This window comes from Lycium barbarum, chromosome 1 (genome assembly GCF_019175385.1).
Source record: "Lycium barbarum isolate Lr01 chromosome 1, ASM1917538v2, whole genome shotgun sequence".
Classification (NCBI taxonomy): domain Eukaryota; kingdom Viridiplantae; phylum Streptophyta; class Magnoliopsida; order Solanales; family Solanaceae; genus Lycium; species Lycium barbarum.
Genome location: NC_083337.1, coordinates 131033296 through 131045851, shown reverse-complemented (window position 1 = coordinate 131045851; position 12556 = coordinate 131033296). Strand labels below are relative to the sequence as shown.

The 12556-nt window shown below is 35.2% G+C and overlaps 1 protein-coding gene across 1 annotated transcript; it reads right to left on the bottom strand.

The window, feature by feature from the left end:
- Positions 1-1542: 1542 nt before the first annotated feature.
- Positions 1543-3338, bottom strand: LOC132637810 (protein DOWNSTREAM OF FLC-like). Its single transcript, XM_060354843.1, has 2 exons — positions 3041-3338; positions 1543-2134 (listed from the first exon to the last, which is right to left on the bottom strand). Exons 1-2 carry the CDS (start codon positions 3192-3194, stop codon positions 1803-1805), a joined length of 486 nt encoding a protein of 161 aa, XP_060210826.1. The 5' UTR covers positions 3195-3338; the 3' UTR covers positions 1543-1802.
- Positions 3339-12556: the final 9218 nt, after the last annotated feature.

The window sequence follows — 12556 nt, the reverse complement described above, 5'->3', positions numbered from 1 at the left end:
ACATCTTGCAAATAAACGTTATCCAAGAATGAATTAAACATATGACTCATTGAGCTTTCTTCTATTTGTATTCATATTTTTACTTATATTAAGTTAGGAATATACCTAAAATATACTAAGAATATACTTATAATATAAATCTACTTAAATTAAAAACTAGAAAGTTATATACTTGAAAAATAACTAAAATATACTTATAATATAAATATACTTAATTTATAAAATACAAATTTATAAACTTAAAAAAAAACTAAGCTATAAATAACTTAAGTTATAATATATAAGTATATATAGTATACATATAACTTAAACATATATTTATATATATATATATATATATATATAAGTTATATAACCTAAGTATATTGATATATATATATATAAGTATATTCTTAGTATATTTTAGGTATATGTAGTATAACTTAAGCATATAACTTTATATATATATATATATGCTGCCTGTATTGTTGTTAGTCAGTTAATATATAAACCTTACTTATAAATAAATATAACATATGTAAATATACCTACAATATACTAATAAATACTATAATATACAAAAAAAAAAAAAGATTTTGCCACTTTTGAACCGGACTGATCCGGTTTCGGTTATTTAACCGGTAAACCGAAACCGGTGGACGGTTTCGGTTTTTGAACCGAAAACCGGCCGGTTTGTTAACTGGTTACCGGTCCGGTCCGGTTCAAACCGGTTAACGGGCTTACTACCAACCCATGTTTACCTCTAACCTAGTCAAAGTTCCTGATCCTTTATTCAAGATTCAAGAGGTCATTTGCCTTATTCTTCTCCACAAAGTGGTTTACCCGATAACCTAGGGATTTTTAGTAGTACGTTAGGGACTGATATGTCACTAAAATTCATCAAATAAGATAATAACTTTTCTGCTCCTATATCTTTGCTTCATTTATTCCCTTTGTGTTTGTTAGCTTGGACGTCGCCTGAACCACTATAGAACCTCCCGAGCCTCAAGCTCCTGATCAGCTTCATCTAACTTGATTCGAGCTTCAGTTCTCTTGCTTGAATTAAATATCTTTGTCATGGTTAGCTAATAAAATAGCTTTTGAACGTTGAGATTTTGTCCGTGAAAAGGGGGAAAAAAATCAATTTTACCAACAAAAAAAAAAGGAATATCAAGAAAATCAAAAGATACACAAAAAAATGTTCTTTTTTTTTCACCCTGACAGGATTCTCAAGACTGGTTGCTGTGGAGCTACAATTGTAGGGGCTACAATCGACTATGCTAAAAATCGTTATATACCCCAATTTGCAGAGCCCTGCTCGAAATTTGATTTTTCCTTTTCCTTCATGTGTGTCCTGAAAGCTTCTTATGATGGTAGTTGAAAATTCTTTAAAGAGGTAACAACATGAAGTTGTCAGTAGGGAGGAACTGGAAAGAAATAAAAGAACACAAACAAAAACAAGGAAATCGCCGCACCCTACCCCAAAACCACTCGTAGACAGCGCCCATAGAAAGCAATTCAAAAACAATCCATTGGGACAAATATTTAACTGGTATAAACAAATTATCAGAAAGCATAGAACCAAATAGATTAAATTATAAGGTTAAGTAGGTCTCACAAAATGAAAGAGATTCCTGACATGATCAAGTAGTAGTAACAAATTTAACGAGCCATTAAAATATATTGTTAAGCAAAATGGACACATGCAAAACATCCAGAAACGATGACGAACATAAGGGTACCATCATCACAATTTTTATTTTTTTTGATATAAGGTAAAAGTAAAGGTAGCATCATCACAACTAAGAACGACTTGTATATCTTTAAAATTGGTCCTCCGTCAATTGATATTGCTGGAGGATCTTAGTGCAGCTAGAAAGAGGCTCATCGCGGAGGAAACCCATAGCGTTGGCAAAACGGGTGTTGGAAATCATACCATTGTTGCGGGTGAGGATGAGACGAGAACGATCACGGCCGGCATTGGGCTTGGCACACATGGGATCGGAGCTCTTAACAAGGACGACATCGCAGACATCGTCACCACGGTCACTGTTAACCAAGATATTGTATTCTCCTTTAGAGTTGGTCACACCTTCAACTGTGTAAGTGGGTGCCTCAGTCACCCTGTGCCTGCACTCAATTCTAACCTTTGCGCCTGCCAGTAAAACAAGAAAAATTTATATCACGTGGATATAATATGTCGGGATAACTACATTTTTGGACCGGTCAAATGATGGAAAAATCACAGCCCAATGCCTTTGAGTGATATAGTTTACAAAATATGGCCAAATGTACAGGGTTTGTATATTTGTACATATAACATACGATGATATACATAATCAGTGTATAAGTTTGGAAATTTCGGCCATATTAGTAAATAAGTTTAGCCCAACTGTACATATTGGTAAGTTTCCCAAAAATAATAGCCTAGGTTTTGTACATCAAGTAAAAGTATACATATAATATATATATATATATATATATATATATATATATATATATATATATATATATATATATATATATATATAAGGTATACATAAATATACATATAATATACCTACAAATACATAATCAGTGTATATGTCATGTATATTTTGGCTACCGCCCGAAATTAATTTCGGCTGAAAAGACAAAAATGAAAAAAAGCCCTATAAAAAAGGTTGTAGTAATCTCCTCTCAGGCATTCCGTCTGAACATATCGGGACCAAAATTCTTCAACAGCAAAGCAAAGAACTTATGTTGCCCTAGCGAGGTATATTACATTATTAAATGTGTTTGATGGCAGATCTGCCACATTTAGAACTAGTTTGTCTCAAATCAGATTATTTAAAGCTAGAAAGAAGATTTTTTTGGAATCTTGAGCTTAGCCACGACAATGGACTACACAGTATCTAGTAAAATTAAGCTACTAGTAGATCTACAAACGGGATCTGTAAACCCCATTCAAGAAAATGACTCAAATGAGTTAGAACCTTATACAGATCACAAATGTGGGGGAAGTGAAACAGTTAAAATATATATGAAATAATAAATAGGAGTAAAGGAGTGGTGCAGTTACCGGCTAGGTACTTAGTGGCAGGGGTCTCAAAACCGCAACGGCAAGTGTCACAGTAAGCTTTTCCCTTCACAAGGAAAGGGTTGCCCACAAAAGTGGCTGAAACAATTGATGCAGAGAGCAAGCAAATTGCGAAAAATGCTACTAATTTTGCCATGGTTTACAAAGATTCTCTCTTCTTTTTGTGAATGAGAGTTTCTCTCTTCTTTCTGTGAATGAGAGTTCTTGGTTTGCAACAGAGAAATGAAATGTGAAGAGAAGAAAACAATGGGGAAAGTGAAAGTGAAAGTGAAATGCAGATAAAGTGGTTGTATATGTCGTAACTTGTGCGGTGGTATGGGCTGGCAAAGTGGGCCACATGGGCATCCGGATCCAGAGAAGAAAGGGTCATACGCACAAGGTAAAATGCTAATAATACTATTTAAGATTAAATATTATAAAACATAAGAATACTTTTTTTATTTATAAAATATAATAATTTAATTACAAAATATATCAGATTTGAAAAAATAAAAAATTCATCCTCCCCCTTTTTCCTATTCTCGGTTTTGTATTGTACAGATCCGCCACCGTTCCCTTTCCCTTCCCCTTCTCCCTATTCTATATTTTCTCTGAAACTTCACAGCCCCTCCCTTCCCTTTCCCTTTCCCTTCCCCGTCTCCCTCTTCTATATTTTCTCTGAAACTCCATAGCCCCACCCTTTGCTTTCCTTTCCCTTCCCCTTCTCCCTGTTCTATATTTCCTCCCAAACTCTACAGCCCACCCTTCATTCCCTTTTTTCCGTTCTCTGTTTTTGTTTCAGTTTTAGTTTACAATGAAAGATCATCAACTAAATCAAAAGTCTTTAATAAAAATGGCGAGATTGGTTTTTTTTTTTTTTTCAGATCTGCATATTTTCAAAAATATGTGTTCTTCAGAGATATCGTCGGAGCATGGCTTGAACTGGCTAATGTATTAATCTCTAGTTCTCCAATTGGTGCGAAGTGGCGAAAAAAGGGAATTTTGTGCGGAATTTTAAGCTTACGCGAAATTTGAAGCGTGGTTTTTTTTTTCCTTCCAATTTTGAAGCGAGATTCAAATTTGTATTAAAGTTGTATGATAATTGTATGTCGAGTTTGTATCAAAATTGTATATTAAGTTTTCTATGTTGGTGTTGTTATTGTTGTTGTATCAAATTTGGATGAATATTGTATGAAAACTATATTACAAAGTTACTGCAATTGTTTTCAATTTTCAAAAAGCTAACATGAACTTTATACAAATTTACATAGTTATATATATACAAATTTCAAACCCTTTTTATATAGTTTTCATATACGAAAAATGTGAGAATTCTGAGCATTGAACAAGATATACATATTTGATACAATTTTCATACACAAAATTTTGAGGCGAAATTTGAAGCCTTGAGCGAGATATACACATTTCATACAGTTTTCATACACAATTTTGAGCGAACAATTTCCTATATATTTTGTAAAAAATCTATCGTTATGTTTTGTAAACTGAAAAGTATTGTCATATTTCATAAATATACCCTATTCTTATGTATATATACATCATTCTCCCTACGCACAAATTCTCGAATGTAAGTGATCGAAAATACCTTGAAATATTTGGGTTCGAATTCTAGCAGAGTATAAAACAAATGTCGCAAGATAGAATTTCATAGCAAATTAGGTATATTTGGGCAAAAGTTAAGTCTTAAGGCCTAACTTCTGTTGAATCCCACCAGAGTAAAAAAAAAAAAAAAAAAAAAAAAAAAAAGCTATCTTGCGAAATTTCGCAAGGTAAACTTTTGTCTTAAGGCAAATTCTGTCTTATGCCTTATAAGACAGAATTTGCCTTAAGGCATAACTAAATTCTTCCTTATAAGATAAAATTTTCGCGAAGCCTTGCCTTGTGAATTTTTTTATTGAGCGAAGATTCGAATCCAAAACCTCGAGGTATTTTCAAATAGTTTTTTGAGCAAAAGACAAAAATTAAAGGCCAGCTTCTTTGAAGGACAATTCAGGCAAAAATCTCGAGAAGAAAGGGTTCGGGGGACTATACTCCTAAATCCTAATGGAGAAATTTTATTTTGTGCATATAATATGAGTTTGTATAAATTACAAACATATACTCATATAACAACAACAACACGCCAATTTGTTATTTCATAAGTGGATTTAAGTAGAACAGGATATACGCGTTGTTTCCCATAGACCTTCAGCACAAAAGAAATGTTTATATATAAAGCTAATAATTCAGTGCTGAAATTTTATTTGAAACACATATGATGCATTTACTAATATAGCACAAACACAAAAGTGTTTTTAAAAGACAAAGACCTGCCTCTTAGTAAGTTTAACAACTTTTTTCTCTCAAAATATAAATTGCTCTAAATTAATTCACTACAAAATATTTGTTTTGCGAATTTAATATAAAACCTTTTATTTATACTCCCTTCATCTCAATTTATGTTGCATTATGTTCTCTTTCAATGTAACAGAATATTTGACATCATTTTGTCTATGTAACTTCAAAATTCAAAAAAATTAAATTTATTAAACTACTTAAAATTAAATTTTGATTTAATGTTTTTCTATATGAATATATTTCGAACTACAGCATTGATATTTTAATCATCTATGTAAAAGTAAATTTAATATACTAAACTCTATAAGTCAAACGCCATAAACTGCAACATAGTGAGTAGCAAATTTCATATTGCATTTTAATGTAAACTAATAAATTGTAATTTAATTTGATCAAATTGAACAAAATGGAAGAAAGAAAAGCGAGCTTCTCACAAATTTGAGTGTATGGGTTCCAAGGGCCCCAACATTGCATACCTTTCCCTAGGCTGTACATGGACCGGTTGGTTCAGATTTTTCAAATATCAAATCAAATTAATTGTGTCGGGTTTTTTAATCGATAAATCAAATCAAATCAAACCATATAACTAAGATGTATATAGTAATATACAACTATATAATTAAGATGTTTTTAATAAATAACAAAAATGTGAAATGAGTGATGAAACTGTAATAAAATATTCAACAAAAAAGATAATGAAATAGCATAAAATAAATGTTGCTAATTAATAATGCATAATGAAAATGACCATCATCTAAAAATACTAAATCATGCTAAAATAAGTACGGCTAATAAGTATTAATTACATGATAAAGACAAAAATAAAATTAAGTTATGTATTTCATTGTTTAAATTAACAATGCATTCCTAGTGTTAGGCTTGAATTACTTTTGCTAGCATTAATATTGATTTGGGTTTTGACTTTATTTGAGTCACTAACATCTATGAGCTATAAATCTTATTGGAACATTCTAAATTCTAAGCCCAAACTTGAAATATTATGTTAAAAGACAATAACTATGAAAAAACTTAAGAAATATTAATAAATTATATTATAAGTAAATCTTTTATGTATAAAATATTTTAAAAATTTATATACGTGTAATGATGGGTTGGTTGGTTCGGTTCGGTTTGACTTTGTTTAGTTAAAATCAAACCAAACCAATTATGATCGGATTTTTTTTTTCAAACACCAACCCAAACCACTAATCAGTTTTTTTTCTCGGATTGATTCGGATTATCGGTTTGGTACGATTTGTCGGTTTTCTTTGTACATCGCTACCATTCCCGTTCCATTACGTTACACAGAACTTTGCTACTTTTGGAATTTCAATAAACGATGAATATAAAGTTTCTATGATATCATTGGGTAGATTGCATTAAATACTCATGTTATATGACTAAGCAACAAATACATCCTTTATTATATAAAGGTAGACAATTGTCACGTCTTTAGTCTTTACCTAAGCGCCCTAAAGCTGGTCGAACAAGTCATCAATGCGGGGAATAGGATACTTATTTCAAATGTGACCTTGTTCAACTGGCGGTAATCAATACACATCCGCATCGTCCTATCTTTCTTCTTCACAAATAGCATGGGAGCGCCCCAAGGGGAAACGCTCGGTTTGATGAAACCCTTACTCAAAAGATCCTGCAACTGCTCCTTTAACTCTCTCAACTCGGCCGGTGCCATCTTATATGGAGGAATGGCAATAGAGAGAGTGACCACCTCTAGATCCATACAGAAGTCAATGTTATGATCGGGTGGCACACCCGACAAATCAGTAGGGAATACCTCTGCAAACTCGCATACAACAGGCACAAACTCAAGCGACTTGGAATCAACACTAGTATCACGAATATGAGCCAAGTAGGCCAACCATCTTATCAACTAACTTCTCGCGCTGAGATAGGAAATAATCTTCTTCGGGGAGGGACTAGGAGTACCTCTCCACTCAAGTCTAGAATACTTGGCATGACTAATGTGACTGTCCCCTTACCATGCAATCTTGGCATGACAGTCCAAGATTGCATGGTAAGGGGACAACCAACTCATGCCCAAAATAAATATTGAAATCTACTATATCCAAAATCACTAAGTCTACCCACGTGCCATAACTCCTAAAAGTAACTAAACAAGATCGATAGACTCGATCAACTACTACCGAATCTCCAATCGGAGTAGACACGTGGATAGATACATCAAGTCGGTCACAAGTCAAATCTCAATCCACAGAATCATTAGCAGCCACATAAGAAAAAGTAGACCCTGGATCATATAAGACTGACGCTACCCGATGACAAACAGAAATGGTACCTGTGATCAAAGCATCTGACGCCTCGGCCTTTGACCTACAGGGAAATGTATAACAATGAGGACCACTACGGCCGTTTTGGCCGGACTGAGCTCATCCCTTGGAGGCCTAAAAACCACCTCTACTAGACTGATATCGACCCCTAGAGGAATGCGAACCACTGCGGCCTGTAGGAGCACCGCTTCTACATGAAGAACCGCCTCGGCTACCAGATAATGCCGAAGTCCTAGGGATTTGGAACCTGGAACCCTGCTGGGTCCCACCCTATCTCGATCCGGTGTACTCTCTCGCAATATGCCCGGGATCACCACAAACATAACAAGCTCTAGGTGTCGGAGGCTGAAACACTGAAGCTGAGGAACCGGAGTATTTTCTGGCTTAGTATTCACGGTCTTGACGCAGGCGTTTGTTGGAGCATGCTTCTGTCACGATCCAAATCACTAGCTGTGCGGACACCTACCCTTTCCCACCTGGTAGGCGAACCCATCCTTTAATCATTAATCCAAACAATAATAAAACAAATGGAAGCAGTAGAAGTCTAAATCATAAATAAACATAAGCGCAGAATCTAAATACAACCCCCAGATCTGGTCTGACTCATACAAGAGCATCTAAGTAAATGTCTAGAAATACAAGTCCAAAAGTGAAAAATATATGTCTGAATAGAAGTAAGTAAAGACAGAGATAAATGAGTCTCCGGGGAGCGGCTCTTTAGATGCTCACCCTGGACACTCGAACGTCTGGCCTCGAGATCACTCGTGAGGGGTAGAAGAGGAGCTTTCCACGAACTCTGCCCTCAGAAAAGAGTATCGCAAGGTAGTGTCAGTACAAACATTATATACTGGTAGGTATCATAGGTCGACAATAATTAGATAACATATATAAAGAAAGGAACTGAAGAATAGACATGCTCGATATCAAGTACAACCACAACACAGTCCAAGAACAAATACCACAAGTGATAGGGATATCAAGTCAGAATCAATATGATGTCTGAATAAAGTAATGAGTGCATATGTTATGCAATGATATGCACTGGCCAAATGTCTGTCTCCGTACACACATGCTGCAGATGGAATACCTCCACGACTCGATAGTCATGACCTATGGGGGACCCAAAAAGTCCATGTACTAGTCACTCTGTACACAATCAAGAGATGACTCCACAACACCAGCCACTCCGCACACAGCCCAGAGGTGGTTCCATATCACTAGCGATTCCGCACACAACCCAGAGATGGGTACTATATCAAGTATGTCCAAGGAATCTCAGATGTTTCCTTCACACTTAACATCATCAGCACTAATCACAGGTAATATCAATGTATCATGGAAATGAGGATGAATGCAATACATAATGACAATATCAGATGAAATCATATCAATCCTAATCGTGCCGTACATGGACACATATCACAATATCAATATCCAATCAAGCTCTTTCCTCTAACCATGATAATTTCAAAATAAGTGGGAGACAACTGCATCACAACCATAATATGGAAACTATGTAACGAGTCCAAGATCATACAAAAATGGCAACAAGCCAATACAAAACAAAGAGGCGACAAGCCCACAAATCAACAACATTACAAATCTTAAGTAATCCATCCCAACTTCATGCCCAAAGGTATAACATGCTTTCTCTGACAATAACTAACTCTATATATGCTTCGCTAACTGGAGTCTAACCAAAAGGTAAGCCGTAACTTACCTCGCTGCCGAGTTGGAGCCATGAACAATCAGATCTGAGCCTTGCACTTCCAAAGAGCCTCCAAATACTCAAAGTCTAGCCATTATTGAATTCTAAGTTAAAAACGGGGAACAACGGTACCCATATTGCTATACATTCATTTGAATCAAAATCAACTAAGTAAAAGAGGGAAAATGGGCCCACAAGGGTAAAACGAGTATTTCCAAAGTGGAATAGGAAAACCAACATTCTAGAAGTTCAATTCTACTCCCTAATTGCTAAATTAGCTCAAGTATTGATCAATTCCATCATTCAAGGCAAACCCCCAATTTGGGCATAAACCCTAACTTTCAACATTTCAATTTCTCAACTAGAATGAAAGATTCAAGCCTATTAGTTATTAGGTCATGTAATTCCATACTTACATTAGTCAAATCCATCAATTAATCTCATATTGGAAGGCTAAAATTCAAATAACAAAGTATAGGTCAAAACTCATCTTCTTCCTTTAGTTCTATAGATTTTCTACCATAGATTCAAGCTTAGGAAAGGTAATTTAAAGGAAACCAAGGTTAGAGAGACTTACCCCAAGAAGAATCCACCTAGAACCTAAATCGCCTTAAAGACATTTAGGAGAAATAATTTTGGGGAATGAGAAATGAAGGGTTTAACTTAGCATTAAATACATTATGGTTTTGCATTTTCCGCTGCAACGGAAATGGTCCGCTACAGCAGAACTGTCCCGCTATACACACCTCGCTATAGCATGTCTGCTCCAGCAAATTCTCTAAGAATCCCAATAACCCTCTCCAGTAGACCAGGCCTCGCCAAGGCGGGTCCGCTGTGCCGCACGAGGTCTCGCTGGGGCGGGACATCAGACACCAGAACTTTCTGTTTTTTCACCAATGTCTTCTCAAAATTTGACAATCCCCTAAGACCTTCCAGATGCAAATCAGACGTATAAACATACATAAAAATATGCTACGGACTGACTCGTGGTCTCAGAATTCCTAGCGGAGGTCTATTTGACTGGGTTAACACCCAATGGCCAAAACCAACTTTTCAACCAATAACCTAAAACACTCCCGAGTGCCTCGAGAATAGAACTGAACATCCCATCAAGTCATAATCGACCATCCTAACCTCTAGGAATCGATGAATTTCTAAAAAAAAGTCCATTTACCCAAAAGTCAACTATCGGTCAATCATTTTTCACCTTAAGGCTCTATCTCTCATAAGTCATCATATATCTTGCCTGATTATCTCGGGAACATTTCCACCCATTCCCGCAGGTCTAAATCATACTGACAGGGCTCGAAGAAGGGTCAACGAGGTAAATTGGTCAAAAGCACTATAACGACCAAATAGGTCATTACATCAGATACCAATTAAATAATCGTTCATCCCGGAACGACAAAGTAAAGGAACAGGGAAAAGTACTTGCGTTGATAATAACTAGGGATATCTGGTACTCATATCAGACTCGTTCTCCCATGTGGCCTCCTCAACAGGACGATTGTCACACCACGTGATTTTGTACGCTGAGATTTGTCGTATATTAGTTGTCCTAATCTTGGACATTGGGATTACCTTTAAGTTTTTATGGGATTAGACATGGTCATCTGCATATACGAGGGCTTATATATATATATATATATATATATATTTTCGACCCTTGTTCATTTTAGCTCATTTCAACATTTCTCCAAGTCCATGTAAGCTCTAAAACCTTCCCTTAAACATATCTAACTTATCTCTAAGAGAAATCAAATATTAAAAGTGCAAATCAGGTGATCCAAGCTTAGGGTTTTATATTGAATCCTAGTGTTGCTTCTTGTGCTGAACTTGGGAAGAACTTAAGGGTCAAGAATTTATGTGTTGGATGATTATTGGGCTCCGGAGATAAGCTACTACCTTATTTTCATGATTATGGAATTATTTAGCCTTTCTACTACTTGTTAGATGAGGAAACTGATCTTGATCATGTTGTTGCTGTGTTAGTAGGATGATTTCCATGTATATAGGTATTATTTGATGTTTTTGAGATATTGTTGAGTTTATACTTCATGGGTGAGAAGAAGGGACGTGTATATCATTCTTGTATATTAGTATATTTGAGAGTTGATTGACGTATATCCTTGTATGATTGTTGAGGGAAGAATAAGAGGCTCATATGAGATGTTAGTTATTGTTGGTGGCATGTTATGGCTGGAGTTCTATGATAAATGGGTAGTAGGTGATGGTGTTATCATGTTGTTATGATTTTGCCACATAGACATGAAAAGGGAGAGAGTACAAGCAATCATTTACGAAGTATATTTTGGGCTAATTGTTATGTAACTTGGGAATACTTGTTGAAGTAAGTTTAAGGAACTTATGTAAACTTGTTTTGGCTGATGCATATGTTATTGTGACTAAGGATAAGGGGAAATGTTGCCCGTATCTTTGTAGGAATCGAGTTATCGTTTGACATACGTGATATACTAGCACCATCTAAATTATGTATGCATTCCTTTGTTATAGGATTGGCGTGCTAATTGTAATAAGATCATTGTTGGATTGATTGGATTACTTGAGGTATGTTAAGGCTATTCTCTTCCTTTTTTTGGGCATGATCCTTATGAACAGAACGTAAACGTAATGTTACTCCATAATAACTCTATTCTTAGTAGCTAGGGATGTCCCATGTTGATTCATGTTCTAGAATGCTGTTCTCAGTAAGTCCTTCAGTTTCAATATGATTCATAGAGTCACTTATTGATGGAAATATTTTCTTATAATGATGTTCGGAGGCGTAATGACCTTACGTCACTCCAACAGATTCAAGATATACTTATATATATATATATATATATATGACCCTTCAAGCGTTATATACACGTATATTATGTATTACTCCATCTGTTTCAATTTGTTTGAACCTATTTCCTTTTTAGTCCCTGCCAAAATCAATGACCTCTTTCCTAATTTGAAAATAAATTCACTTTAAGAATGATTTATAGCCACACAGATTTTCAAGGCTTATTTTGAACCACAAGTTTCAAAAGTCTTCCCTCTTTCTTAAATGTCGTGCCCAGTCAAATGGGTTCATATAAATTGAAACGGAGGGAGTACATATAAGTATGGGGTATAGGGAAGGTGACGACGTTATAT

Coding starts and splice junctions, on each gene's coding strand:
- LOC132637810 (XM_060354843.1), bottom strand. CDS start 3,194: ATGGCAAAATTAGTAGCATTTTTCGCAATTTGCTTGCTCTCTGCATCA. Junction 2,135..3,040: donor TGCCACTAAGTACCTAGCCG/GTAACTGCACCA, acceptor TTTTACTGGCAG/GCGCAAAGGTTAGAATTGAG.